Below are 21,997 nucleotides of genomic sequence, written 5' to 3' on the forward strand. Positions count from 1 at the left end.
CAAATGTAGTGAGTCTGGTTGGCTGATAGATGGAGAAATGTGCTGTTATCCTCAACAGTACTAAACGGAATACGTTTATTTGTGAGTTGCATGTGTGCCCATTAAAGAGGCGCATGATTCTCCAACTCAAGGAGGAGTGTGGAGCGGACTGACAGGCCATGGTGAATCCTGAAGAAGACGCGTAGATGTAATCTGCCAGATGAAAGCACAGTAATAGCGCACCGATCCCGGATGCATTGTCTCTCAAAGAAGAGAAAGAAAAAAAAATGTCAAATGTGCTGCGCCTTACACCCTGAAGATGTGTATTTTTATCCCACCAAGAGCGTCTCTCTTTGTAAGACATAGAAACATTTGTTTTTCATGTTTAGACAAAGAACAGCGCATATATATATATCTCTCTCTCTCTCTCTCTATATACAGGACTGTCTCAGAAAATTAGAATATTGTGATAAAGTTCTTTATTTTCTGTAATGCAATTAAAAAAACAAAAATGTCATGCATTCTGGATTCATTACAAATCAACTGAAATATTGCAAGCCTTTTATTCTTTTAATATTGCTGATTATGGCTTACAGCTTAAGAAAACTCTAAAATCCTATCTCATAAAATTTGAATATTTCCTCAGACCAAGTAAAAAAAAAGATTTATAACAGCAAAACAAAATCAAACATTTGAAAATGTGTTTCCAGGTGTTTCGAGTTAATTAGGCGATTCAAGTGATTTGTTTAATACCCTACTAGTATACTTTCCATGATATTCTAATATTTAGAGATAGGATATTTGAGTTTTCTTAAGCTGTAAGCCATAATCAGCAATATTAAAAGAATAAAAGGCTATTTCAGTTGATTTGTAATGAATCCAGAATGCATGACATTTTTGTTTTTTTAATTGCATTACAAAAAAAGAACTTTATCATCATTAATTTTTTTTTTTCTGAGTCCAGTCCCATGTACAGGACTGTCTCAGAAAATTAGAATATTGTGATGAAGTTCTTTATTTTCTGCAATGCAATTAAAAAACAAAATGTCATGCATTCTGGATTCATTACAAATCAACTGAAATATTGCAAGCTTTTGTTCTTTTAATATTGCTGATTATGGCTTACAGCTTAAGAAAACTCAAATATCCTATCTCTAAATATTAGAATATCATGAAGAAGTATACTAGTAGGGTATTAAACAAATCACTTGAATTGTCTAATTAACTCGAAACACCTGCAAGGGTTTCCTGAGCCTTGACAAACACTCAGCTGTTATAAATCTTTTTTTACTTGGTCTGAGGAAATATTAAAATTTTATGAGATAGGATTTAGAGTTTTCTTTTGTAAGCCATAATCAGCAATATTAAAAGAATAAAAGGCTTGCAATATTTCAGTTGATTTGTAATGAATCCAGAATGCATGACATTTTTGTTTTTTTAATTGCATTACAGAAAATAAAGAACTTCATCACAATATTCTAATTTTCTGAGACAGTCCTGTATATATATATATATATATATATATATATATATATATATGTGTGTGTGTGTGTGTGTGTGTAAGTCTTTGAAATTATTCTGTTCTGGGGATTTTGTTCAAATGGAAAGTATTATATATTCCGTGCTATATATTTCTTTGACAAACATGTTGTTTGACATACATGCCTAACGTATTGTATGATAACCGTTCTCCAAAATATCATGGGGGGGGGGGGGGGGGGGTAGAAGCAAGAAGTATACTAGTGATGAAAGAACCTAACATGCAACTCCTCAATCCCAAGGAGGAATTGTGAGTAAACATGTACTCGTATCTAATAACAAATATTCATGAATTACTTTATTCCTTATGTACAATTCTTGTAAAGAAAGCAGTCAAATATTTAGAATAACACTTATTTATTTCCATTCTATTATATCCTCTGCTATTATTAGTAATATTTTTTCTATTCTTTTGTTAATTCTGTTCACATGACATCTATTACACTCTAGTTATCCTAAGAGAGGTTTCCTTCTTCTCTTTTCCCTGTTTTATAAAATGGACTTAAATCCACATTTGTAAGAACTCCTAGTTAATAACTTTTTGTAATTTTTTGTTTTTATGTTTGAGACATCACAATGGGGTCTCTACAGCGAGCATGTAGGTAGTTTTAGCCTCTTGGGGGTGCAGTTCGATTTTTGGGGTCGCCGCATCACATACACATCGTTTGATGAAACCTCAAGCTTTTATAACTATGGACTTTTGATTGTTCTGACCATGTCAGTGCTCGGGCCCAAATAATACTACTACTACGACTAACAATAATAACAAATATACATTTTTATTATATACAGTACACAATGGTTAAAGGCATTCACGAACCAACTTCCTTTTTTTGGCCTGAACAGGCCATGAGCCTTTTCCTTGCTGTCTTTTCTGCCTCCTACCTCCTGGTAGGGTTGTCACGATACCAATATTATATATTTTTAATGTACAGATAACTTTGTAGTACCGATACACCGTGATTTCGAAATATATGACTTTTAGGAGGAAATCAATGCATCTTATGCAAGAACACTCTTCTTTTGATCATACGATGGGCTCATACACTCTTAACTTCAGATAATAGTGTAAATGACATGCGTAAAGAAGATGAATGCCACCTGTACCTACATGAGCACCTTTATGAGGATTGTAAATTAGCATAATACAATTACTGCCTTCAGAGATCCATAAAAGAAAGTCTATCATTTTAACAGCAGAATTAAGGGACCCACTAAAGCCAACAAATGGAAGAAAATCATTCTGGTGTTAATGCTGTGCCACCTGGGAGTCTAATGTCACAGAAATAAAGAAGAAATGGAACTTAAGAGAGAATTCGAGCTGAAATAAATTTCCTGGTCGAAAGCGACTGCTCCTTATTTCCTGGTCTAATGTAACCGTTTCGTATCTGCCGGTCTGACGTGACCGCTTCGTATCTGCTGGTCTAACGTGACCGCTCTTTCTTTCCTGGTCTAACTTGACTGTTTCGTATCTGCCGGTCTAACTTGACCGCTTCATATCTGCTGGTCTAACGTGACCGCTCTTTCTTTCCTGGTCTAACTTGACCGCTTCGTATCGGCCGGTATAACGTCAGCGATTCGTATCTGCTGGTCTAACATGAACGCTCCTTCTTTCCTTGTCTAACGTTGACTGCCTAATATCTGTCGGTCTAATGTGAGCTTTTGTTATTTTCCTGGTCTAACGTGATCTTTCCTTAACTCGTGGTCTAGCCTGACCGTTTTCCTGTTTTCAAAGTTTTTATCTTTTTGCTTAGGCAATCTCTGCAGCCTTAGGTAAGGTATTGATTTATTTTATTTACATAAAATAATATTTTTGGGCAATTCTGCAATATCAGTCGTCATCACGGCCCCATGGTTATCCTACATCAGGATGGAGTCTAATCGCCAAAGACTTTGAACGATTGAAAAGTTACTTATCTGTACAACATTTGTGTTAAAATCTAAACAAGTCTCACTCGATTTAAATGGTTCCATATGAATATAGTCTCACCACAGCACGGCCATAATGGCTGCAATGAGCAATTCATTTAAAAATGTAATATTGATATTGTAGTGTCACACAACTTAATGGTGATATACCCTAATTTCATTTTTTTTAAACATCCAATACAGAAATTATATCAGCCTATATTTTAAATTGCAGTGTCAAAGAGAATAACATCAACATAATTTAAATAAAATACATTACATAAGTGACAAACTGCTTAAAGCAGACTAATTGATGCCTACAGTAAGTCTGCACTGCTCTTAAATTGTGTTTAAAAAAAAGAACAATTCTAAATACCACAAATTGGTAATCAGGGAAATCCTTTATATCACTCGAACAAACCACTTTAGAACACATGTGTTCCTACGAGTTGTTCTTGCTAATGCCCAATGCGTCTCCCTGAAGCCTGAGCCTGTAATTACCTGATTACATTAAAATATTATATTCTCAAGAATATTTATCTATTTTATCCATTATTGCAGTGGCAATCACACCAAATAACATGAATCAAATGTGTACGTAGTCATTGTACATCCTATGTTTTGAGCATTTGCAGGCTATTCCTGTCCAATCTATTTTGAACCAATAAGGAACATCCTAACAAACTAGCATTTAACCATAAGACCTGTGTATGACTGGATACCCAAAAGTGTTGGTGTTTGAAAAGTTCACTGTTCACTGTTATTAAACCTCTCCTGAAGAAGCCCACTCTGGATCCAGAGGTATTGGCTAACTACAGACCGATCTCTAACCTCCCCTTCCTCTCCAAGATCCTTGAGAAAGTGGTCGCAAATCAGTTGTGCGACTTTCTACATCATAATAGTTTATTTGAGAAATTTCAATCAGGATTTAGAAAACACCACAGCACCGAGACGGCACTGGTGAAAATTACAAATGACCTCTTAATGGCAGCAGATAAAGGACTCCTCTCTGTGCTGGTCTTGTTAGACCTTAGTGCTGCATTCGACACCATTGACCATGACATCCTGTTACAGAGACTGGAGCAGTCGATTGGCATTTCAGGCACGGCACTAATTTGGTTTAAATCCTATTTATCAGATCGATCTCAGTTTGTATTTGTAAACGATGACGCCTCGATAACCACCAACGTTAATCACGGAGTTCCACAAGGTTCTGTGCTTGGACCAATTTTATTTACCTTATACATGCTTCCTTTGGGCAATATTATCAGGAAACACTCCATAAACTTTCATTGTTATGCAGATGACACTCAACTATATTTATCGATAAAACCAGAGGAGAGCAACCAACTCTGTAAAATTCAAGCATGTCTTAAAGACATAAAAACATGGATGACCTGCAACTTCTTGATGTTAAACTCAGACAAAACCAAGTAATTTTAATCGGCCCTGAGCACCTCAGAGATCAATTATCTGGTGATGTGGATTCTGTAGACGGCATTGCCCTGGCATCCAACACCACTGTAAAGAATCTTGGCGTTATCTTTGATCGACTTGTCCTTTAACTCCCACGTAAAGCAAATCTCAAGGACTGCATTCTTTCATCTACGTAATATTTCAAAATCAGGCACATCTTGTCTCAAAAGATGCAGAAAAATTGGTTCACGTTCGTTACTTCGAGACTGGATTACTGCAACTCCTTATTAGCAGGCTGCTCTAATAAATCTCTTAGGTCCCTCCAGTTGATCCAGAATGCTGCAGCTCGTGTTCTCACTAAAACTAAGAAAAGAGATCACATCACTCCTGCACTAGCTGCTCTGCACTGGCTCCCAGTAAAATCAAGAATCACTTTTAAAATTCTTCTCTTAACCTACAAAGCCTTGATTGGTGATGCTCCATCATATCTTAAGGAGCTTGTCGTACCATATTGCCCCACTAGAGAGCTACGCTCACTAAATGCGGGACTACTTGTAGTTCCTAGAGTCTTAAAAAGTAGAATGGGAGCCAGAGCCTTTAGTTATCAAGCTCCTCTTTATGGAACCAGCTTCCAATTTCAGTCCGGGAGGCAGACACAGTCACCTCGTTTAAGAGTAGACTTAAGACCTTCCTCTTTGACAGAGCTTATAGTTAGGGCTGAATCAGGTTTGCCCTGGTCCAGCCCCTTGATATGCTGCTATAGGCTTATAGCTGCCGGGGACGTTTTAGGATGCACTGAGTACCTATCTCCTTTTTTCTCTCCTTAAGGATGAATTTTCATCTCTCAATCACACGTTACTAACTCTGCTTTCTCCCCGGAAGTCCTTTTGACTTTACGTCTCATGGGGTCATCGGACCCTATGAGACGGCATAGATCCTATCTGCCTGATGGATCGTCTGGGTCGTGGAATTCCTGCTCATGACTACGCCACTGTCCTGTTGAGACTCCGCCCACTCCTCCTCCCCACCGCCATCTGCCTGATGGATCGTGGAGGTCTCCATCGTGGAATATGCCTACTATGAACTATTCATACACTCTGTCATATTCAGGATCCTTCAGTCCTTCTACTCTGGAGCTGTAGAGAGCGTCCTGACAGGAAGCATCACAGCCTGGTTTGGCAACTGCTCCGCTCAGGACAGGAAGGCTCTGCAGAGAGTAGTGCGTTCGGCTGAACGCACTATTGGAACTACACTCCCCACCCTGCAGGACTTGTACACCAGGAGGTGCAGAACCAGAGCCGGCAGGATCATGAAGGATCCTCACCACCCCAACAACAGACTGTTTCAGCTGCTGCGGTCAGGCAGGCGCCTCCGTAGTCACGCTGCAAGAACAGAGAGACTGAGACGGAGTTTCTTTCCTCAGGCCATCAGGACTGTGAACTCCGACCTCACCAGGACCCCCACATAGACCCACACAACTGCCCCTCTTAGGCACACACACACACACACACGCACACTTACTGTAAATATTGTGTTGTTTTTTATTGTAAATAGTGTGTACTTGTTGCCCTTGCACATTCCTGCTGAGCATTGCCACTTTCATTTCACTGCACACCCTGTGTGTGTATGTGACAAATAAAAACATCTTGAATCTTGAATCTTGAATGTATTTTAACTCTAAATCTGTCCTTCTGTACACATTACATCTATTGCATCTGTCCATCCTAGGAGAGGGATCCTCCTCTGTTGCTCTCCTGCAGGTTTCTTCCCTTTTTTTCCCCCCTGAAGGGTTATTTGGGAGTTTTTCCTGGTCCGATGTGAGGTTTTGGGGCAGGGATGTCTATGTGTACAGATTGTAAAGCACTCCGAGACAAATTTGTAATTTGTGAAATTGGGCTATACAAATAAACTGAATTGAATTGAATTGTAAATAGAGTGTTTAAGCCCAAACATGATGTACTTCCTAAGCCTAACTCAGTGGTTGTGTCGCCTAAAGCTAACTTACGACGTAAAACATAAATCTGACTGATTCAATTTAATTGTGTGACTATTTTACAAACTGCCCTGGGACTGTGTTTCATCAGAACCAGCTGAGTGTGTCACGCTTTGGCTCAGTCTAATGGGCTCATCATCACATCCATTAAGATTTACGATATAGAGGCTCGGTGTTCTTCATATTGTCACCACCATGTCTCATCTTCATGGGGGGAATGGGGGGTATATGCTCAGACTATTATGTCAGTCAGTTTTTCCTTGTTTGCATCCTGTATCAAAATCTCTCTCATAGTTCACATGGCTAAGTCATCTCCTCTGTATAAGTTTGGAAATGGTGGTAAATGTTTTCAAATGAAAGTGCCCCCAGAAAATTGATGTCAATGCTGATTCCTCAGTCTGTGTGCACTCTTTCTAATATCCTTTCGCTTTCTATCACACACATCCCGGAGTGTGACCGGATGGTGGTGGTGAAAGCGGCAGGGGGGGGGGGGGGGGGTTGAGGTGGAGTCAGTCGCCGCAGGTCACGGCGTTGGAGATCTTCTATCTCACGGAAATGTATTCATGACTCTTCCTGTTTATGAGGTCGGAGCCGAACAGCCCGGTGGCAAGCGGCAGCAGAGACGACTGGAAGGACAGCAGCCTGCTGACAAGCAGCGCAGACACTTCCCCCAAACCCTGTTTGATTAATGCAGCCTAATGAAGCTAAATGAAGATTGATACTCATCAGGGGGAGAGAGACAAAGCGAAAAGAAGGATGATGAATAATGCAGGGCCTCCTGAGACTTCAGTCCAGGCCAGAGGAGGAGACGGTGGCTGCTCAAGCTGCCGGCTCAAAATCGGCAAATACAAGATGTGATGGTAGTGCAGGCAGTGACTGAATTTAATGGCTTTAAAAAAAAAGAAGAAAACACGGCATATCATCAGAAGAAAACAACTAATAGTGGAAAGAGGATATTTTAAAACACAGTGTCCCGAGCTTTCTCCACTACGGAGCATTCGGTAGAGTAAAACCTGCCAACACACGAGCTCAAAGAGAGGAAAAGAGTAACACTTTTCTTGGCCTCACACTGAGACTGTGGAGGGCAGATGTTCCTCTGCCTGGATCCCAGATACATGTCTCAGTTTAGCTGTTTCTGCCTTATTATTGGACGTAGCTAATTTTTCCCACAAGTTTGAAAAGGAACTTACTCATTTCTTGATCATCGTTCATATGTACTGCTCAGTTCACGGTTATCTAGCCGGTAATGTTGGTGAGATATCAAAGTGACGGACAGACGGGTTGACAATCGTTCACAGTTCTTATATAGTTGCATTCTGTTTGTGTCTTTAAGTTAGGTTTAGGTTGAGTAGATTGTCTTTGTACAGACTATTTCACTACAAGTCAATACAAGCAAATCCTGTGCAGCCAAACATTGTTCCGACTCACACAACTTCAGTGGACGATCAAAGCGTCCAAAGATATCTAATATAGGATGAATTACTTGGGTAAAATCTGTATATAATGATAAACAATTGATGAAATGTTGCAGCCAACGCAAACTTGGGCCCGGTTCACATTCTTGTTTTGCCCTCATCAGATTTTACCCAGACTAATTTTTTAAAAGTCTGGATGCTCAAATCAAATTTTGTGAAAGTTGTGAACAGAGAAGACCAAAAGTCAATAGACCCCCCGGCAAAATAATATGCCTGCTGGCACTATTACCTTCACGGTCACTGACTGTTCGTTCTAAACAACAATGGCTGTTGTTACTGCTAAAATAGCATCATTTAGAAACAAGAAAAAATAAATGTAAACCTGGGGAAATTATTCTCTGGATTTGACCCATCCTTAGTTAATAAGAATTTATTAAGGAGCAGTGGGCTGCAATGAAGCGTCCGGGGAGCAACTGGGGGTTCAGTGTCTTGCTCAAGGACACTTCGACATGCAACTATGGAGAGTGCGGGGATCGAAACGGCTACCTTGTGGTTACAGGACGACGACTCTCCCCCATCAGCTACAGCCGACCCTAATATCTATATCAGAACTAGAAAGTATTTCTTCATTGATAGAAGAGCAAAGAGCAATAAGAAATACTTTTCTTCATGGAGATGTTTTTGCTCTTCTGCTGACTATCTTTTTAAAGTGTCTGCCCTTTTCCAAACTTGTTTCTATTGACAACTTCTCAGATAGTTCCGTATAACAACCCATGTGGCGGATCAGGTTAGAGGTTCTGTGTCTTGCTCCAGGACACGGCTATCCACCTTCTTGACCCCGTGAGCCACAGCCCCAGGCACGTAAAATTGTCAAATCAAATTATCTTCAACAAAACCAAAATACTTAAGAATAACTAGTGCACTTCTCCTGGCACCAACAGGATCCGATGTTGTCCTACAACAGCCCTTCCTATGTTTCAATATTGTCCTGAGATTCAACATATGCTGCCAGGAGAGGTTTCATGCAGTAAACGCACCATTAGAATGAGCTATGACTAACAGCTGGGGGGTGAACTAAGTCTGTCCATTACGGAGCTGAGGGAGCTGCCAAGAGGCCGATCGCTGAGTGCTGTGGCTCTATCGCGGCCCGAGTTCTAATGCAGGCCGACACCTACTCTCTGTTCAAGTCAATGAGATACATGCTAAATGGTCCGGCTACATGGGAATACCGGCTTCATATGGTAAAGGGTACTAAAAGGGTAGGATTAGCAATTTAAATACCTTGTTCTGACTGCATGTGAATGGGCCACCAGGGAGTAATGATGCAAACACCCCTCCTTTCTTTGGTACGGACAATCTGTGTGGTGCACAAGCCGCCACAGGCGAGCACTCACTTCCCCTTCATCCCACTCACCCTCTTAAGCCACCTTTCTTTCTTCCAGTGGCATACGCACATGCACATGTAGAATATGAATAGATGTATACAGTCATCTAGGCATGAAAGCAGACACACACACACAAACATACACGCACACACACACACAGTAGCAAACCTTCAAAGGACCACATCAGTCAAGAAATGCAATCACCCAAAGCAAATATACCCTAACCTCCACTGTTTTCACACACAGAAAAACAGTCACTCAAATTACCTTGTGTGGCTGACCGGCAGAGCATACACAAGCAGCAGCAAATGACCTTGCCAACGCTCACAGTCCCAGAGGACACTTCTCTGATTCGTCAGGACGAAACAGCCACAGGATATCATCTTTTCTTCACAAAGAGAGATTTCTGAATGCACATCCTGATAATATTTCTTTGTTGCAGATTGTATAAAATGTCTATAATTGTGACCATTTTCATCTCAAAATGTCTGGGTCTTTGGTCTGTTTTTATTCTAGTGGTGATTTCAGATACCAAATATGTCAGGCTGAGTTTTGGAGACCTGCAGAGTATTTCCATTTGATAGAACGATGCAGCCATAAGTAACATGGAGTCTTGGGTGTGATTACTGCTATAATGAATAGCTGTAATCAGAATACTGTCAGACAGTGAAGATAAAGATGATTTAATAACCTTAACTTCAAGTGAAATAAAATAGCCAAGAGTGGATATTAAGGGTAAAGATGAACTATGTGCCAGACAATCCTGGATCAGTAAAAGCTTGAATGTGATTCACCACACCGTTGTCAAAATATACTGATGTTCTAGATTAAATGTAACAACAAATCTTCTGAAAATACCCAAACCAACAATATACCAATCCAAATAACAAGTATTGAGTGTGTATCAAAGCCTGATGTCTCTTCTTCCTCAGTACCCTAGAGCTCCATGAAAGACACAATCACATACACCGTCCTGCTGCCACAAATACACACTATAGAGCTCCAAATGTGGATAAATCTGCTATAAGTAGTCCCAAACAAAAGCACTATTTCTTTTCCTAGTTCTGGGATTTTTCATTGTCTGCTTACTGTTTTATTTTTGTAAATTCGCTCTCCTAAGGGCATAATCACACCAGATGCAACTTGTAAAAGCGCAGCCGCTTCAAAAACACCTCGGCAAAAACGAGACGAGAAAAACAGCCCGGTGCGCCTTTGGAGCGCCTGCATGCGAAAACGGGCGATAAAACTTCAATTACAAAATCGATTCAAGCAGACGTCCCGCTCTTGCCCTTGCTGTGTTGTGGGATGAGGAGGAGGAAAAAGGGAGGTTTTGGGTTTACGGTATAAAAAAAAGGAAATAGTACGGCGAATACCACACAAAAACAGGAAGTAAGTGGTAAAGTTAGAAAGCCCACCTCTTGCTTTATCCGATTGGCTGCCTTGGCCGTGTGTGACATTGATGAGCTGTGCGACTCCGCGCCTCGTGCTTAAAATTGAGAATATTTTAACTTTTATGCGCGGCTAAAAAACGCAAGAGAAATGCACCGCGCGGCATTTAAAAGGCGTGAAAAGGTCGCCGTACCATAGGAAAACAATGGTTTTGCTGGTGATGCGTGTTTGAGAGTCGCATCTGGTGTGATTGAGCCCTAATGTGTCATGTCTTGTTTGACTTCCTGCCCTTGTCTGTTTTCCCGCCTTTTTGATTGTCTGCCCCGCCCTTATTGGTTTCACCTGCTCCTCGTTAGCGCCCTCCTTTCCTTATGTCTCTCTGCTCCTCTCGTCTTTTGTCAGTACATCTTCATGTCACATTGCGTTTTGTTTGCTATGATCTGCCAGCTGTTCCTACCTGCCTTTTGGGAACCTTTGGGATTGTTTTGTTTAATTAAAAGTATATTTATTCTCTCTGACTATGCCTCTGCATTTAGGTCATCTCTGCTTGTGCTGCTTCCATGAGGTGAATCCTTGTTTCCCACATGTTCCAAAGAAATGTAGCAAAAGTGCCTTCTAAAGTGGCCTTCCAGTGGAGGAAACAAGATTCAGTTTATTCTTCCAATTCAGTTTATTTTATATAGCCCAATATCACAAATTATGAATTACAATTTACAATCTGTAGACATACAACCTCCCTATCCAGGACCTCACATCCGATCAGGAAAAACTCCCAAGAAATAGAAGAAAAAAAACTGGGGAAGGAAATTGCAGTGCCCTACATACTCGTAACCTTTATGTGCGCTGATGCCCCTCCACATGCAGCTGGCTTTTAAGGTGTGAGTGTCCGCCACTGATCTCAAATGTTTTCATGAACTAGTTTCTTTAGATCATTTCCACAACAAATCGAAAAAAAGATTCAAGAACAATGCCTAGTTTCTGCCTTTCTTTTTTTTACAATCGGAAGCGAATACCAATGACAGGTGAAGGAAGGGTTCATGTCATCTGCTGTACAGCCTGCTTTCACTATCAAATGATCTAAATAAACCAGAATCAGATGTGCAAAGACAGACTGTAGCATCACCTTCCTTTTCTTATAGTATGTTCCTAAATTGTTCCAGGTGCCTATTAAATAAACTGAAAACATCATAACATGTCCTCCATGTAGCTAGTGGTTTCAGGCTTCAGACTCATTAGTCTGCATTCATTGAGGCAGCATGTTGCTCACAAGCCGTGTTTGCAAGAGGCACAAACACTGCAGGGACTACTTCAGTGAATGAACATGATTTAAGAGGAGCCTTTTGCAAAAGGTCATCATGTGAAGTTGTCTGCCAGTTATAATTCTGCAGGTACTTAACCAGAGTGTTTCTTTTCACTGCATTCATAACAGGATTATGACAATCCGCTGCTGAGCCTCATAATCAAATGTTGCACCTCCAGACACACGCAGTGTAATGTTCCATCCTCCCCATTCCTCCCTCTATTTATGTAACACCATTTCTCTGCCTGCTGGAGATAGCCCCCGGGATTTTCCCTGCTAACTATTCCTCCACATGGGATACCCTGAGGAATGTATTGCAGCAGAATACAGTTCACCAGGCTGTAAATGTGCAATAGAGATTTCAACATTCTATAGAAATATTAATTATCTTACAGGAGGAAACTTAAACTCCTAGAATATATTTTACGTGTCTGTAATTTTTTAATAAATAATCTAAAAATTAGCAAGTTTCCTGAAAGGCTGGCAATTTGGTAATTATTTTAGGAACACATTTTCACCTCCACCAAGGAAGTAATTGAAGGTTGTTTGTTTGTGAGCAGGATTACAGAGAAAACTACAGGCCACATTTTCAAGAAACTTGTTGTGAGACTGTAGCATGGGCCTTCCTCCCTCTTTAATCAGTACCAACGTACACCGTTCTTTGCACAGTCACAATCAATGTGTTGAATGTCGCGTTCAGTGCACTGATGCTTTTTAATCTTGAAACAAATGTGAATACATTGTGCACTGCTCTGCACCCCTAATGTTTTCAGATTCAGTAGCATCATTTTAACTCCATCTCAACACGTATCGGTTTACACTGGCATTTGGTTCATTTAAATATTCTATTGCCTGCTTTTTTGGCTTTTTATCTTTTTATCTTATTCATTTTATTGCACCATCTTTTACTGTGTATTGTACTTTGCTCCTTTAACTTTAACATTTTAATTGTTTCACCCCTGTTATTGCCAAATTGTTGTATTTGACTACTGTTCTGCACATTGTTACACTTTGTCTGTGAAGTGCAATATAAATAAACTTTACTTACTTACTTACTTACATTATGCTAAAAAACATGAAAACACTCATCCTATGCAACTCCTGAGATCGTGCATGCTCAGCGCAACATAACGGAGTTAACCCAACAAGGCACCGTACTAATGTGGCTACCATGACATCTGTGAAGGACTCTGGTCCTACTACAGCGCCTCTTATTGCAACACAAAGAATTGCAACTCAATCCATTTGTGTAGCCTGTAGTTTTTGAACGCACATGTTGCTGTCATGAGGTTCTCTGTTTTCCCTCAGCAAAACACGGTGTGTAAATGTCGCATACATACCCATTGGGGTGCCGACCCCGTAGGCTTTGGCGTCAATGAGGCCTCCAATCTGGGTGAGGTTGCAGTTGCGCTGGGTGACAAACTCAATGGTGGTGGACTCCATGAGGAATGCGTAGTCTGAGGTGAGCACCCGGTGGATGCCCTCGTCAATGTTCTTCACCATCACCGAGTGCCTCCGACTGCTCATGAACTCCCACATCTTATCATACGTGGAGATCTTGGTTTTCTGTGAGGAGACACGGAAGAGCATTATGAGTAAGAAGAGAAACTGAGAGACGGCACATCTTCACATGTATTCATTCTAAAAGCCACACTGTGGTTTGCTGTGAAGGGAAATTCGAGGTCGCAGGTTAATGACGAATTACTTTTCTCTCTTCGCAATGTTCTGAATGATTTAAAGACACAATGTCAGGCAGAGCCCTCATATACTGGCAATAAAAACAGCTCCTTCACGGCCTGCAAGACTATTTGCATTAAATTATTTTTCCAAATTTAATTATGAAAATGTAATTTGCTTTAACTCGTTTTGCAGCTGCGAGCGGAGCTGTATACGCTCTCTGTCTGCCTCAGTCATTTCCGCTTGTGAGGGGAACGTAGGCTGAAGCGGACGAGCATGCTAAATAGCAGCAGCAGTGCGATTGTGTATGACGTACACCTCTCTGCAATCTGTGCTGCTGCTATCACCCATAGTTAGGATCAGCAGCGGTGTTGTCAGTAGCGCTGTGCTTCACTTTCTACACCTGTAATCATGGAGGAAAATCCAAGAGCACATTACTCTCCAGGGGAGCCGATTTGAAGGCATTTTTGAAGCCATTTGAAACCTAATTAAGTCACATCTTCAAGGTCCTGCCCGCCATTATTGTGTGTAATGACTTTTTGTGGCTGGTCGATATTTTAGATCAACTGGGTGATGTGCGGAGTGCCTATCAGAATCTTTTGGAGTCACCCTTGACAAATCAGGCGATTGAGCATGCAAGCTTTAGACTGCTGATAAGGCGAGAGCAACGACTGTGAATACACGGAGAGTCAGATAACCACCTACGCTCCAAGTCAGACAGAGAGAGCATCCCAGAGCCTCTACACAGGGGATTCAGAGCCGATTGGGCTTCAACCACATGAGAGATCTTGGAAAGCGCAATGGGTACATGCCATGAATGGTTGTCAAACCAAAATAGTAACACGTCTACAAGCATCCATCCAGAGCATTTCAGAATGTGTGACATCCTTTTTGTTTAGTCAAACTGAGTCAGAATATTCTAGCAATAGCTGGAAAAAAAAATGAGTACCAGCTTTCCGCTGTCCGATCCTCTCAAGTCAACACCTAATACCGTTTTCATGAGCATGCCTCTGTCGAAGAACGCTCACAGTTTGTCATATCTGGAGAAAACAGCTGGCTAATCATCAAATTTGAAGTGGCTGTAGATCAGCGATGCTTTACAATCTCTAGATTGTAGTCATGCTTTTTTGTTCTGCAAATCCAAAATCAAGCAGAAAGGCCCCCAGCAGTATGTTGGGCAGCATTGAGTCATGTGGGGGTGATGGGCTGAAAAGAACCAGCCAAAACCACCATCAGCCTTCGTTAGATCAAGATGGTGAGTGAGTAATCCTCTGTATCCTGTGTATTAACTGATTTGTGTTGTGTAATTGCTTACACTATAAGACACATTCAGGATGGACAGGATGGCGTCTGGAAGTATGTGAGCCTTCTACGCAACGGTTGTCATTTCAGTGTTGGTTTATGAAGGCAAGTTATTCATTGTTTAATGTATATAATATCACCATTTTTAACACCAGGATAAGATCATTATTTCCTAAATGCTTCTAAAAGCAACTAATTAGCATCAAGATGACAATTTGCATTAACAAATGCATTGTGTATGCATCCTTTCATTTCTTTCCCCTAACATACATGATCTTAGCAAGTAGTATTGTTGTAATAAAGCTTTCGTGGTGATGTTCAAGCAACTCAAAGCACTAATGTTAGTGACTGATGATGGTCTTGGCTAAAGATTAAAAAAGGTTTAAATCCACATTTAACCTGCTCTGTTATGCATTATGATTCCTAAATCAGCAACAATAACACTGTTAACTTAACATGACATGGGGATTGTTGTTGTGAGGGGAGAGTCTCTTCCTTTGGTTGGGGTGGGGGAAACCAATCTTACTCAATACTCACTCCATACCGAGGCTCCTCCCAGACAACCAACTATGATATAAAGAATTCAATTAAAGGTTAAAAGTAATCACATTTCATGGCAAGATCAGTGTTTTGGAGACATACATTCATCATAAATAAAGAATAAGAACCCAAGGGCCTGTACTACAAATAGAATTCAACATACCCAGGGTATATTTTGGTTATCTGGTATAACTAACCCTAACAACCAGAATCCCCTTAAACAGTCCGACAAAGCTCGTTATCAACTTGGTAAATAAACCAGAGTTATTAAATCTGTGTATGAGCGCAGCATCTGACCAATCACAAAGATGGACAAATCTGCTGTTAGCAGAGTGACACCCTTTATAAATAAAGATAACACTATAATATTAGAGAAATATGAAGAAGTTAAACATAAAAGTCAGGGTAAAAATAACAGCATTAACCGATTTACATTGTCACTGATTAATATTGAGCATGATAGATCTGACTATAATTTGCCGTGTGCCTGTTTAATTATTGTGTTGCTAAGGTTTATCAGGTCTAAATATAAAATCTGAAATCATAATTCTAAACGTCAAGAAGATTCTTTTTCATTACTTATAATCACTCACGGCGTACCTTTAAAGTAACTGGAGCTAATGTACATGTATTGCTGCATCCAGTCAGTGACTGGAACACACGGAAGTGCATATATGATATGAATATATGATGAGGATATATACTTTTATTCTATACAGATTTTTTTCTTCTATTTCATCCCAGATTATATAATATGGCTAAAATATTGTCACACAGCATTCAATCTGCATTACATTCATTTCACAGAATAAACACATGTAATTATAGTCAGATCTATCTTGCTTCAGATGAGACAGTGAAGTTATACATCCGTTTATTAACATATTTACAGTCTGCGATGTATTACTTTAAGCTGTCTTTTTTTGCATGTTCTTTATATTTGTGTATTATTATCTAACAATCCATAAATCAAGTTTTGATTGGTCAGGACGCAGAGCTTTTATACGAGTTGATCTCTTATATTTTCATGCAAGAAGTGAACCCTGAAGTGACCTCGCTAACCCTGACTCCTGCGTTGTAATACAGGCTTCTGGACAGCTACAGCAGGAGAGGGAGAGATAGTTTATTATGTCATCGCTGCCTCAGCCCAAATATGAGAACGAGAAATAAAAACGTCTTTTTTTTAAACGTACTTACTGAGAAATGTTCGCTACTTCCTGTATATGCTACATGTGGCTATTTCCTATATCTATCTTACAAAAAATTAAAAAAACTTTGAAAGATATTTCATGAATGTATATTGTCGGGGAGGGTAGCAAAGTCTTTGCTGCATGCACTCAAAGAAATGACTCATTGGATGAACTCAATTAAATTGTTGGCAGGTTTTCCATCCAATAATTATATGCAACTCCAACTCAAATTTAGCACATCAGTGCAATACAATGTAATTAAATTAGTCCAACTCATTTGTATCAAATACATCTCAAATAAAATAACGATATTCATTAAATTAATTTGTGTTTGTCCAACTCAAAATATAAACCAGGGCTATTCAACTTCAGTAGCAAGTGGGCCGAATAAGAAAATCACGGGGGGTGTGAGGGCCGCACAGAATATTGATCAAATCAGCACCCGATGCTCACCTGTGCGAGAAGGTTTGTTGACGGGGGGGTGCTAGTGAGGGTCGCGCGAGAGCCGAGAAGGATTGTTGACGGGGGGGGGGGGGGGCAACAGTGAAACTCGATGGCTCTGGGTTAGATGTCTCAATGTATAAAAGAGGCGTGTCCGTCAGTTTTATTTTTTCTTACCAAGCTATAGTGATTTGCAGGCAGTCTTGCGGGCCAGAGTTAAACTCAAACGGGCCGCTAGTTGAATAGGCCTGATATAAACTAACTAACTAAGAAAATATGCAAACTCCACACAGAAGGAACGCCCCGACTGGGAATTGAACCTACAGACCTTTGGCTTTGAGGCGACGGTGCTAGCCACTACACCACCGTACAGCCCTGAAAATGTCTTCACCTTGTAAACAACTGATTTTCAGCTGGCGCATGCGCAAAGGGTAGTCCTCAATGAAACACTGAAAGAATTCATACATTTTGTGTTCCACCCATTAAATATAAATATCTATTTTTGTAATTGATTTATTTAAATGTATCAAACAATATTTAAATGTGTCACCTCGAAGAAGGGCTTGAATCGTTTTTGTGAGTGTAACCTAAATAAATCTAATAAATGAAAGTATTCATACATTTTGTGTTACACCCATTCAAAATAAATATCTTCGTTTTGTAATTGATTTATTTAAATGTATCAAACAATATTTAAATGTGTCACCTCTAAGAAGGGCTTGAATCGTTTTTTTGAGTGGGGACAGTCAGCAGAGATTAAAAGAGAGAGGCTGCTCTGGCAGAGGGTGCAGTCAACAATGAGCAATGACACACACACAAACAACTGACATGTCCAGATCAATCTTGTTACACGCATTATTGACAGAAGGTAAAGTCATACACACTGACTAAGGCCGAGTGCCTTAATGACCGTAAACAGGACTTTATTTTGAAATATTTCTTTTATCATTTATTGCATAACTGGAAGGGTTTAAGGTGACTTACTTCGGCATTATAGTATAAAACAAGATTCTCAAGAGTTTTTCAGGTCGTTGGACAAAATGTAAATTTCAGAGGATAACCATAGTTATTACTATTCACCCTAAGGGGGAACATGAATGTCAGTTCTTCTTCGGTACTGTGATGGATGTTAAAAGAAGAGTCAGGGGTTCGCTAAAGTCACCATTATTTATCATCTGGTAAACATGAATACCATGAAACTCCTCAGCGAATTGCCACTTCAACATGGTGGAGGAGTTTGAGTGGCTCAGTGATCCTCGTAGGGTCTCCCAAGGCCAACAGGTCTCGGGGGAGAGCCCAGACTAAGAGCGGTTCAAAAAACCCTGATGGATGGCGACCCACAGACTTCAGCTACTTCGCCAAGGGAAACTGGGACACCCTCCCGGAGCCAGAACCAGGAGGGGAGTTCGAGGAATAACTTGTTCCTTTTTGGAAATCTGTCAGCTTTATTATTCCCCCATCCAAACCCGACATGTCAACTCCCAATTGGAAAGGCTGGAACTATTACCAGTGTAGTTATTGAACTGTTCCCTCTTGGTCCTTGAGTTCTTTTGAACTGAGTATCTACTAACACATGTCTTTATTTTGTCTTCTACGTTACCCAGCTGCATTCACATATTTAGGTCAAAGAAGCCCTTTATTATATTTAAAAGTACAGCATGTTCATCCTCATCCGCATAAGAAACTAGTTAAAATGTGGTTTTCAGCCAACTGCAACACTTCATAGACATGGCTCACTTGCAAAATGCAGCAGATCTGGAGGCCAACTCACTCATTTGAACCCTAAGGGTCATGTGATGTGTGTTCTCTTGATTCTCCTTCCATTCCTCTTGGTGATCTTCTGAGACAGTCCCAAATTTGTTTTAGTTTTTTTTACTTTCCCTTAAAAAGACAGTTATTGTATGAATAATGACTTTCCTCTTTCAAACCCAAAGGCGGAAGTCACGTGACCCTGGAATACTGCTGCAGAACATTTAAATCCCAGAGAGAAAGAAAGAGAGAGAGAGAGAGAGCGAGCGAGCCCTGCAGGCCTTGTCAGACCACTACACCAACCCTTCCACAGAAAACAAAACATTCATTGTTCTATTTGCTTCAGTTGTCTGATCCGTACGAGTAAAGACGGGGAGCGGGTTTGGGTCAGCGAGTCCTGAAACATCACATAACAGCTTACAGTAGTGAAGGTGGCAATTTTCTGTTCTACAGTGCAGAGTCAACAAATCAAACTCAAGCTGCACTGCAGGACCCGGGGGAACAGGACACGGAAGTGCACATTAATCATCCCAGTTCTGTAGAATCAAATGGCCGACTTAAAGAGGGCATACTCATTTAACATGTTAATGTTGTTCGAGATGCAAGACTATATTTACTTCATGATATTCATCAAGAATATAGACTCCCCGACGATCCTGTGAGATTCAAAGTTCACATATTCAAAGTTATTTAGAGAGCTTTTTGAGTTTGTAAATGACATGTACAGTCTTGACTCTTGTGATGGATGAAGGAGGCTCCTCCTGGGACCCAACCCATTAATTATAGTCCTTTGTGGTGGAACATTTTGGTTTTGCATCTCTCCTTTTACTCATTTGAGTTATCCTATCAAGTCCTGCTGTACTCTTAAGAGGACATCTTGGGCTTTCCAGTGATAACACATGGGTAGAGGTGGGAGGATGACAACTTCCTGTACATTTGACACAAGATAGCATCTGTAAGTCAAATATTGCTTAATTATTTTTACGATGATATTCATCTATTTTCTTCTTTATTAACATGTCAGGGATGATATATTTAGTTCTGAAAGCATTTCAGTTATTATTATTTTTTTAAATAATAGTCAATTATAGTGGACACCAGGACAAAATGTATGTATTTAAAGACTCAACATTGTTGTATGAGGTGAACCAAATGCAAGATGTTTAAATTAAAATTAATATATCTGTTCTAATTTAGCTCTGGACATCAGACGTTCAATTTTAATAGAAGATGTACTACCATCCTTCAACCAACAAGCAAACGGATGAATTATTTTGTTTTATAATCAAGTTGAATACATTATTGTTTTAATATCAGTCTACAGCCATAATTTGTCTTTTCACACAAACGTGGTCCTGTGGTCCACCTCAGTGGACATGCTGAAAACTTTAAAATTAAAATAATTTCCAAAATATTTAAATTGTAAGATGTTTATTTAACTCTAAATAGGTAAGACATCACAACAAATAAGAAGTTGGAATACAATATTTTCTCTCAGTTCCCAGGAGGTAAAGCTAAAACAGTGAGTTTAAGTGATCTACAAAATGAAAAGAAAGGTTTGCATCTTCAATTGGTATTCATTACAGCTAGTATTAAAGAACCTCTGAAGCTGGTTGCAGACTTTTTGGCCTTCTGTCCGACGTGAACAATTCCACACAGCTTAGTCTCGCATGTGTATACATTGCACCCAGCTGTGAGTAGAGTATAACATATATTATAGCACAAAGTGCAACACAGTCCGCACAAGACAGGCGGGAGGGGCGGTGGATGGGTCAAAGAATGCAGCTTGGTCAGTGACATGAAGCTTCAAACTACGCTCTTCCTCTACCCATAGTATCACTTTTGCATATAACAATGACCGAATGTCAATAAACTCTCCTCACATGTCTTTTTAAAATATACCTTTGTTTAAAAAAGGAACAAATAGAGAGAAATCTAGGCTACAAAAACGTGTCTGTTTTAGAATAAAAGCATTAACTTGACTACGTATGTGACTACCGGTCTCCTGCTTTGTTCGACCTATTCCCCCCCCCACCCTCCCACCTTTCCTCTTTAATCTACATCAGTTACTCCGTCCGTAATAGGCTGACGGCTCACACACACATACAGTAGAACCGATGGTGACCATCACATCCCGAGCAAAATTACAAGTAAAGTCGACCCTTTGCCCCGTGAGTCGTTAGTCCCTCTGTATTCACTGGGATAGTTATGGTAAACGGACTGTCCTTCTATTGTGCTTTTCTAGACCAGAAAACACAAGATTACATTATTTAATTAAATTAAATTTATTTTATTTTACATAGCCCAATATTACAAATGACGAATTTGCCTCAGTGGGCTTTACAATTTGTACACATACCCTGTCCCAGGACCTCACATCGGATCAGGAACAAGATCTGATGTACACCCATTCATACACTGATGGGAGGGGCTACCATGCCAGGTGCCACCTGCCCATCAGGACTCTACCTAATCATTCATATCCATTGATTGAATTTTGGGGTTACGTGTCTTGACAAATGCACTATAAAATGTAATCCAAAGTAATTTACGCGGTTCCTGTGAATGAAACAGAGATAAAGCGTCTGGGAGATAAAAACTAGTCCTGCTGCACGGCCCCCTCAATCTCGAGATTACAATTACAACAATTTGGCCATGTCTCGTCCCGTCTCCTGAGTTATGTTTTCCTTATTGTATCAGTTATCATCAATTCCTGTTTATTGTATGGTACTTAACCCTCCTCTCCTTTCAGATCCCTTCACTTCCTGTTATGG

At 40.1% G+C, this 21,997-nt stretch overlaps 1 protein-coding gene across 2 annotated transcripts in view; it reads right to left on the reverse strand.

Annotated features, from left to right (window-relative positions):
- The window catches only part of grik2 (glutamate receptor, ionotropic, kainate 2), a 260,814-nt gene that overhangs the window by 31,433 nt on the left and 207,384 nt on the right, over window positions 1-21,997 (reverse strand). For both annotated transcript variants that reach the window (XM_056434478.1, XM_056434479.1), the window contains exon 14: window positions 13,665-13,890. In XM_056434478.1, the coding sequence (XP_056290453.1) occupies window positions 13,665-13,890 (226 nt within the window). The remainder of the gene's footprint in view (window positions 1-13,664; window positions 13,891-21,997) is intronic.

The sequence above is a fragment of the Pseudoliparis swirei genome, chromosome 16 (assembly GCF_029220125.1).
Source record: "Pseudoliparis swirei isolate HS2019 ecotype Mariana Trench chromosome 16, NWPU_hadal_v1, whole genome shotgun sequence".
In the NCBI taxonomy this organism is placed as follows: domain Eukaryota; kingdom Metazoa; phylum Chordata; class Actinopteri; order Perciformes; family Liparidae; genus Pseudoliparis; species Pseudoliparis swirei.